The 9,901-nt window shown below is 40.5% G+C and overlaps 1 protein-coding gene across 1 annotated transcript in view; it reads right to left on the bottom strand.

Annotated features, from left to right (window-relative positions):
• Mcur1 (mitochondrial calcium uniporter regulator 1) overlaps positions 1–9,901 on the bottom strand; it is a 30,813-nt gene that overhangs the window by 11,991 nt on the left and 8,921 nt on the right. The window contains exons 2-3 of the mRNA XM_013030420.1: positions 2,561–2,693; positions 1,832–1,980 (exon numbers count right to left, since the gene is read on the bottom strand). Of these exons, the coding sequence (XP_012885874.1) occupies positions 1,832–1,980; positions 2,561–2,693 (282 nt within the window). The remainder of the gene's footprint in view (positions 1–1,831; positions 1,981–2,560; positions 2,694–9,901) is intronic.

Below are 9,901 nucleotides of genomic sequence, written 5' to 3'. Positions count from 1 at the left end.
AAAAAAAAAAGCAGGCCCCTGAGCACTGTGAACAATGTTGAGGGTCGTGTGCTCGTGTCTTGAGATACAAATACCCTGGGTAAAGGTTTGAAATTAAGGAAAAGTAGGAAAATCTCTGCCTATCAGTAGTTTCACATGTCCCTTATCATTTTAATGTTTCCTTACATTTGCACTGAAAGAAGTTTGATGAGCTGGGCGCTGGTGGCTCATGCCTGTAATCCTTGCTACTCAGGATGCTGAGATCTGAGGATTGAGGATCAAAACCTGCCTGGGCAGAAAAGTTCCTGTGAGATTTTTATCTCCAATAAACTACTTAAAACAACAACAAAAACCAACAAAAATGGCACTATGGCTCAAGTGGGAGAGTGCTAGCCTTGAGCACAAAGAGGCTGAGGACAGTGCCTAGGTCCTGAGTTCAAATTCCAGGACTGACACAAGAAAAAAGAAAAAAAAGAGGGTGATAAAGGCCTAACATTCCAAGTTTGGCAAGAAAAGCTATCTAAATTATTATATAGCACTTGATAGTATACTATGTACATTGATTCATTTAATTAATTAAAAGGATTTGGGATTCTCACAGTAGGGCCACAACATAGAAGAACAAATAGGAGCCAAGAGTGGAGAAAGGGCTTCTGCAGCTAAGTACCCAGAAGAAGGGAAGAAGTGGCTGGAACTGAAGCCTGGCAGTGACTCATCGGAGTGCCCTGTTTTAATGGTGAAAAGCAAGTCTGCTGAGTAAAGATAGCTGTTCAAATTCAAACATGTACAACTGGGTAAACAACTAGTCAGTTGAATGAAAACAGATATGTTTATGTTTCAAAGGCATAACCTAGGTTCATTTGAAATTCTGATCTTAAGAATGTGCTGAGAATGAGAATTCAAAGAATAAATGTGTCTGACTCTCAGTATGACAAGCCCCCTCCATTCCAGATGCACTTGCAGTAGCAGTAGACGATCCTGTGAGCACAGAGAGGGGTAACGACCTCTGTGATATAATGGCTACTGAGCAACATCATCTCATAAAAGCTTGAAAAGCACACAGGATGCACAGTGATGGAACTGTCATTTTTGTGTTTCAGATGCTGTTATCATAGGAATCATTCTTGAGTTTTGCTGACTTGTGTCCAAATTTTTATCTGACACTCTACTTCGTTTTTTTAAATTTTTATTGTGAAAATACTGTACAAAGGGGTTACAATTACATGGGCAAGATAATGAGTACATTTCTTATCAAGTATTGTAGCCTCCTCCTTTGTTTTCCCTTCCCATCCCTTTCCATCCTCCCCCCACTCCCCCACCCAATCTGACACTCTACTTCTAAAGCACTATTATAAAAATTCAGTTTACTTTGACAAAGAGAAAAATATGTGAAAGTCTTCATTGTATTGATGAAGCAAAAATGTCTTTAAGCAAAAATGAAGACTTCAAAAGAGACACTGATCAAGCGGGATGCTGGTAGCTCAGGCCGTAGTCCTAGCTAATTTAGGAGGTTGAGACCTGAGAATTAAGGTACTAAGCCAGCATAAGCTGGAGACTCTTTATCTCCAGTTAACCGTGGAACAGGTGGAAGCAGAGCTCAAGAGGTAGCGCATTAGCTTTGAGCAAAGAAAGTTTAGGGAAGGGCCCAGGCCCTGAGTTCAAGCCCCAGTGCACACGTGCGCGTGCGCGCGCACACACACACACACACACACACACACGCGCGCGCGCACGCGTGCACACACACACACACAAACTAGAAAGACACTGATCAAAACTCTGCCTGTAGATCTGAAAGTCAAAGAGAAACACGAGGAAGTAAATGAGTAGAACAAGTAGGAAGTAAAGGAAATACTCCAGGGCCCCCAGGGGAGAGAGAATTACCATTTTCTTCCAGAAGGCACACTAAAGCATGAGTATCAAAGTAGAGCTTCCTATTCCCAGCAGAGGTGAAATCTCTCCTCTTGTGTTCCAGCTGCAGGCACCCAGCAGACAGGCTTAGCTCTGGAAAGGAAAGAAAACAGACTTAGTGCTAAAGAAAAGCAACTTAGCCGGGCGCTGGTGACTCATGCTTGTAATCTTAGCTACTCAGGAGGCTGAGATCTGAGGATCACAGCTCAAAGCCAGCCCGAGCAGGAAAGTCTATGAGACTCTTATTGCCAATAAACCACTCAGAAAATGGGAAGTGGTGCTGTGGCTCAAGTGGTAGAGCATTAGCCTTGAGCTGAAGTGCTGAGGGACAGTGCCCAGGCCTGGAGTTCAAGCCCCACGACTGACAAAAAAAAAAAAAAAAAAAGCACCCTGGGATATTCTTTAATATCCTGAAAGCCTAGCTAGTATGTATGTATGCATGCATGCATACATGTATGTATGTATGTATATATGCATCCATCTATCCATCCATCCATCCATCCATCCATCCATCCATCCATCCATCCATCCATCCATCTATCCATCCTTGGTGGTATGGGAGTTTGAACTCAGGACCTCGTGCTTGCAAGTCAAGGTCTCTACTACGTGAACCATGCTCCTGGCCCTCTTTTGAGTTTCTGCCCAGGGCTTGCATCAACCACAACCCTCCTACCTATAGCCTCCTTAGTAGCTGGGACTGTTCTAACTTTTTGCTCTGGTTGGCCCTGAATCACAATCTTTCTGATTTCTGCTTCCTGGATAGTTGGACTGTGGGCATGAGCCACTGTGCCCGGCCTTTGAATAACCTTAAAAAGAAAAAGGAAAAAAAGAAAGAAAAAAACCCTTTTGTCCATTTCCTAGAATTCATTTCAAACTTTAAGTAACCTACTAATTGAAATATAATTCACTCTCTCCACAAGTCACTAATTTCAAGCAGAACATTCAGTTGTTTTCAGTATACTTCCACAGTTGTGCAATCAACACCATAATCAACTTTGGAATACTTTCTTCACCCAAAATGAAACTATTTCAGTCATCATTCTCTGTATTACTGCATTATATAACTCCTTATCCATTTCTGTCTCTATTGTCTGCTTACTCTGGAAATTTTGTATAAATGGAATCACACAATATACAACTTTTATTCACTTCATATATTGTTAATGATCAGCCATGCTGTAGAAAATGCCAGTTCTTTTTGTTGCTACTTTATGGTTAAGACAAATTTTGTTCTTTTACATGGGCTGTTTTCAGGTCTTGGCTACTGTGAGAGTTGCATGGATGTTTCAGTTCTCTTGAGTATATATCTAAGTGAGGAACTGCTAGATTACAGGGGGACCATGCTCAACTGTTACAGGAATTGCCAGGCATTCCCCAAAATTCCAGTAGCAGAAGCAATGTCCTTTAGTCTCCACATCCTCACTAAAACTTGCTATTTTGTTTTTTAATTTTAATCATCCTATGTACGGTGTTTCATTGTGGTTTTGATTTGCATTTCTCAGACCGCTAAAGATGTTGGACATCTTGTCATGTTCTTATTTAATACTTTTAGATCTTTTTTGGAAAAATGTCTACTCAAGTCTTTTGCCTATTTTAATTAGGTTTTCTAATCATTTTTAGTACTGAACTGAAAGAGTCTATACATACTCCAGCCACAAGTTTCTTTCTTTCTTTCCTTCCTTCCTTCCTTCCTTTCTTTCTTTCTTTTTTGGTCCGGTCCTGGGGCCTGAACTCTGGGCCTGGGCACTGTCCCTCAGCTCTTCAGCTCAAGGCTAGCACTTTACCACTTGAGCCACAGCGCCACTTCCAGAAGTGAATCCAGGGCCTCATGCATGCAAAGGAAGTGCTCTACCACTGAGCCACCTTCCCAGCCCAAGTTTCTTAACAGATGATTTGTAAATACCTTTTCCCATTCAGTGGCTATTTTGTTTTAACTTATAATGTCTTTTGAAGCATGCTAGTTTTTTGTTTTGTTTTGTCAGTCATGGGTCTTGAACTCTGAGCCTGGGCGCTGTCTCTGCACTCTTCAGCTCAAGGCTAGTGCTCTACCACTTGAGTCACAGCGCCACTTCTGGTTTTCTCGTGGTTAAATGGAGATAAGAGTCTCACAGATGTTCCTGCCTGGTTTGGCTTTGAACTGTGATCCTCAGATCTCAGCCTCCTGAGTAGCTAGGATCACAGGTGTGAGCCACCAGCACCTAGCTGCATGCTAGTTTTGATGAGACATGTTATCTGTTTTTCCTTTTGTTGCTTGGGCTTTTGATATTATGTAAGAATCTACTGTCAAATCCAAAATGCACTCAGGTCTTTGATCCATTTTGAGTGAATTTTTGCATAAGGTATGATGTAGCTTCATTACTCTGCCAGTATATGTCCAGTTGTCCCTGAACCATTCTCTACTGCATAGACTGGTCATTCTGGCCAGAAATCTGGGGATTGTATGATGCATCTCTCTGGGCTCTCTACTGGATTCCACAGATCTCTATGTCTGCCCTATGCCAGTGGCACACTTTCTTCATTACTTGCAGCTTTAAAGTTTAACATCAGAAAGTGAATTTTACACTTTGTCCTTTTTCATGATTGTTCTTTTATATGATATAGTTTCCTTGTGCTGTCAATTTCTGCAAAGAAGTCTGTTGAAACTTTGAAATGGACTGTGTTAAAGTTGCACATCTATTTTGGAATGGTGATGGTCTTGCCATCTTAACAATACTAATTAATCAGGGAAATAGACCTGGTCTTTCTATTGATTTAGATACAAAGCAACAATGTATTGCGTTTTTATGAATGTATCTTTTATGCTCTTTTTGTTAAAGTTATTGCTAAATATTCTATTTTTTTATTTTACTACAAATAGGATTATTTTCTTTCATTTTTGAATTGTGTATGGTTAATATATAAATATGTAACTGACTTTGTATACTGATTTTGTGACTTGCTGAACTTCTTAGTTGAAAAATAATCCCTTAGCATTTTCTATACTCAAAGTCTTGGTATCTGAGAACAGTGATAGTTTTATGTCTCCTTTCCACTCTGGGGACTTTTATTTGTCTGTCTTGGCTAGACCTTTTGAGTACAATACTGAATAGAAGAACAAAAGCAGGCAATCTTTTCTTATTCTTGAAAGGAAGGAAAGTTCTTTTCATTATATATTAGCTGTAAGGATTTTGTTTGTTTTGTTTCTGGGCCTGGGCGCTGTCCCTGAGCTCTTCAGCTCAAGGCTAGCACTCTATCACTTGAACCGCAGCACCACTCCCGGCTTTTTCTGCTTATGTGGTGCTGAGGAATTGAACCCAGGGCCTCATGCATGCAAGGCAAGCACTCTACCACTGGGCCACCTTCCCAGCCGCTGTAAGGATTTTTGTAGGTGGTTCTTCATCAGGTTAAATTCCCTGGTATTCCTATTTTGTTTTATTTTGGATAGGGTCTTCCTCCTTCTGTTCTTGAATTTGTCTTCCACTAGGATTCCAGGTATGAGCCACTACACATGGTTATTTTTAATTAATCTTGAAAGGAGTTGAATTGTGACAAACATTCCTTGTTGGTTGAGATAACTATGCAAGCCTATGCTCTTTAGCCTATTAAGATGGTATATTACAGTGACTTCCAGATGTTAAATGAACTCAACATTCCTGGCATACCCACTTGATCACTGTACGGAATAATACTTTTGTTGTTGTTGGTAGTGGGGCTTGAACTCTGGGCCTGGGCGCTGTCCCTCAATTCTTCAGCTCAAGGTGAGTGCTCTACCACTTGAGCCACAGCACCACTTCCAGTTTTCTGGTGGTTTATTGGAGATAGGAGTTTTATGGACTTTCCTGCCTGGGCTGGCTTTGAACCACAATCCTCAAATCTCAGCTTCCTGACTTTAGCTAGGATTACAAGTGTGAGCCACCGGTGCCCAGCTGTAATACTTTGTTTTATGTTAACTGATTAAGTTTGCTAGTTGGGGTGTGTGCGTGTGTATGTGTGTGTTTCTGCGTGTGTGCACATGCCAATCCTAGAGCTTGAACTCAAGACTAGGGAGCTGTACCTGAGCTTTTTTTTTTGATCAAGACTAGCTTTACTATTTGAGCCATAGCTTCATTTCTAATTTTACTTATGATCTGTTGGGTTTTTGTACCTACATTCACAGAAGATACTTCTCTACAGTTTAACTGTATAATCTTTGTAAAAGCCTATCTTTTGGCGAAACATACTCTAACAATCTTTACTATAAATTTAACAACAGATTCAGACAATTCTATAAACTTCTTGTTCCAAGGTATTCATTTTTTTTTTTTTTTAATTTTGGGTCCGGTTATGGGGCCTGAACTCTGGGCCTGGGCGCTGTCCCTCAGCTCTTCAGCTCAAGGCTAGCACTCTACCACTTGAGCTACAGCGCCACTTCCGGCTTTTTGCTTTTTTGCTTATATGGTGCTGAGGAATCGAACCCAGGGCCTCAGGCATGCAAGGCAAGCGCTCTACCACTGAGCCACCTTCCCAGCCCCCAAGGTATTCATTTAAGGGAGGTAATATAGTTTAATGCATTGGTTTCCTGGATTTCAGGAATTGCTAAAATAAATTTTTTAAGTGGAAAAATATTTGGGTTGCTAATCATTTCATCAAGACAGGACATTAAGAACTGCAAATGTGGCTTAGTGGTAGAGTGCTTGCCTAGCAAGCATGAAGCCCTGGATTTGAATCCTCAGTACCACATAAACAAAAAAGGCTGGAAATGGCTCTGTGGCTCAAGTGGTAGAGCACTAGCCTTGAGCAAAAGAAGCTCAGGGACAGTGCCCAGGCCCTGAGTTCAAGTCCCAGGACTGGCAACAAAAGAAAGGAAGGAAGGAAGGAAGGAAATAAAGAAAGAAAGAGAACATTAATAGCTTTTTACTAAAAAAAAAAAGAAAAGGTACTTTAATAATAAGAAGGAAAAAAAAGAAACTAAAGACAAACAGTTTAAAAGAATTTTCATGCCTGTTTGTCATATACATGTGTCAGTCCTAGAGCTTAAACTCAGGGCCTGAGTGCTATCTTTGAACTCTTATCCTCAAGGCTAGCCCTCTACCACTTAAGCCATGGTTGTTGTTTTTGGTTTTTGGTGGTTAATGTAGATAAAAGTTTCCTGGACCTCCCTGTCCAGGCCAGCTTTGAATTACAATCCTCAGATCTTATCCTCTTGAGTTGCTAGGACTACAGGTGTGAGACACTGACAGGCAGCAAGAACTTTCATTTAAATTTAATAAACTTAGGTATATGAGAATCTTGCTAGATATATATCCTTACTTTTCTGTTTTTTCCATAGCCTGGTGCCACTCTCAGATCAATCTTCTCTCTCCTACCTATCTTCTACAAAACCTTGTAGATCTTGATAGATTACCAGATCACTGATAATCAGGAAGCAATAAATCCAGCTCTGTTAGAGTGTAATTTGTAATTTTTCTGGAAAAAAATCAATATATCAAAGGATATTAAAATCCTACCTATTGTTTATAATAGCCTTTAAAAAAATCTAGGATAAATCTAACCAAGTGAAAAACTTTTATAGCAAAAATTATAAAGCTCTAAAAAAAAGAAACTGAAGATACCAGGAAGTGGAAAGACCTCCCATGTTCATGGATAGGCAGACTAATTTAGTGAAAATGGCCTTACTATCAAAGGCAAACTATAAAGTCAATGCAATACCCATCCAAATTTCAATATCATTCTTTTCTAAGGTAGAGAAAACAATCCAAAAATTGGTATGAACCACGAAATAGCCAAAGCAAGTCTGGACCAAAAAAAGCAACAGTACTGATATCACAATTCCAGACTTCCAACTTTACTACAGAGCTATAACATAGCATAAAAACAGGTCTGAACAGGTGCCAGTGGCTCACATCTGTCATCCTACTCAGGAGGCTGAGAGGATCACGGTTTGAAGCCAGTCAGGGAAAATAAGTCCCTGAGACTCTTATCCAATTAACCATCAAAAAAGCTAGAAGTGGCTATGTGGCTCAAAGTGGTTGAATACAAAAGCTCAGGAACAGTTCCCAGGCCCTAAGTTCAAACCCCAGGACGGGTGCACCTGCACGCGTGCACACATACATGCATGCACACACACACACACACACACACACACACGCACATGGCCTAAAGACCAATGGAATAGATTTAAAAATCTAGAAATGAACCCATATACATACAGTCATCTGATATTTGACAAGGGAACCAAAAATATCTGTTGGAAAAAAAAGTCTCTTCAACTAGTGGTTTGGGGAAAACTGGACGACTGTAGAAGACAAATTGGACCGATTACCTTGTCTAATATTAACTCAAAATGGATCTAAGACCTCAACATCAGACTTGAAACTACTGTAAGAAGGAGTAGGAAAAACATTAGAGATTATTGGCATAGACAAGAACTTTTTGTGTAGAGTTCCAGAGGCTCAGCAAATTGGAGACAGACCCAACAGTCTGGAGAGAGACTGCATCAAACCAAAAAGTTTCTGCATGGCAAAGGACATAGTTACTAAGCTAAAAAGACAGCTTACAGTTTGGGAGAAGATATTTACCAGCTAATATGTGGAAGCTAGATCTAAAATATAAACATACATGATAACATATATAGGGCTTTATAAATATATACATGAACTAAAGAATGGTATACGTCAGGGAGGAATCCCAATGGTTCAACTCCTCTGAACAACTAATGAACTGTTTAACAAAATGAACACCAGGTATCAGAGTTGGGTATGGATAGTTCACACCTGAAATTGAACTACTCAGGAGGCTGTGGATCCTAGTTTGAAGCCAGGTAGGGCAGAAAAGTCTGTAAGTCTCTTACCTCCAATTAACCACCAAAAAGCCAGAAGTGGAGCTGTGGCTCAAGTGGTAGGGCACTAGCCTTGAGCAAAAAAGCTCAGGGACAACACCCAGGTCTTGAGTTCAAGCCCCAAAACTGGCACACACACACACACAGCCTAAATTAAGTATCAGAAAGTGGAAACATGTTTGGAGGAGAGGGTATGGGTGGAGGACACAAATGGAAGGAGGAAGAATGAGCAAATGTAGTGAGTATATTCAATGTATGTAAAAATCGAATTTGAGGGTGAGGGGGAAAACGGGGGGTAAATGATGGAAGGGGTAACACTGATCAAAATGTATTGAATTCACAACTGACTTGTGAAAATGTAACCTCTTTGTTACACTACTTAACAAAATTAAAACCAACCCAAAACAACAACAAAATTTACCTATTAAAAACCCATCCCCAGGAAATGGAAGTATGTTTTTGGTTGTTGTTGTTTTGTATTTTTTTGTTTTTTGTTTTCTTCTGTCTTTTGATGGGGGGCAAAAGGTGGAGCAGAAATGGAGGAAGGAAGGGTGAACAAATGAAGTCATGGTACTCAGTAGATACTATGTAAGGAATGAACTAAGCAACTTGTGGGTGGGGAGGGGGAACTGGGGAAAAGCTAAGAAAGGGATGACACTGTCCAAAAAGAAATGTACTGATGTATAAAATGGTAACCCCTCTGTACAATACCTTAATAATAACATTAAAAATTTTTTTATATATGCTTATCTTGTTGCCGGGCGCCAATCCTATAATCCTAGCTACTCAGGAGGCTGAGATCGGAGGCTCATGGTTTGAAGCCATCCTGGGCCAGAAAAGCACCACAAAAATCTGGAAATGGATCTTAGTGGAGTGGTAGAGTAGGAGCCTTAAGCATGAGAGGTGAGGGACAGCACCCAGGCCCTGAGTTTAAGCTTCATGGTTGGCACAAACAAAACTAAAGCAAACACCAACATGGAAGACTGGAGAGAGAAGAGAGATCTATTAATTCAAAACCCAAAAGTGTCTTCAGTAAGGCCTCCTGATGACTAGAAAGACAATTCTGCTAATCAACTACCACTCTCAATCCTTTCCCCTCCAATTCTTTTTTCAAAACCTGTTAGCAGAGGCTGGGAAGGTAGCTCAGCGGTAGAGTGCATGCCTTGTAAGCATGAGGCCCTGGGTTCGATTCCTCAGCACCACATAAACAGAAAAAGC

Source organism: Dipodomys ordii, unplaced genomic scaffold (assembly GCF_000151885.1).
Source record: "Dipodomys ordii isolate 6190 unplaced genomic scaffold, Dord_2.0 Scaffold130, whole genome shotgun sequence".
Taxonomy (NCBI): domain Eukaryota; kingdom Metazoa; phylum Chordata; class Mammalia; order Rodentia; family Heteromyidae; genus Dipodomys; species Dipodomys ordii.
This window is presented reverse-complemented; position numbering and strand designations above follow the sequence as displayed.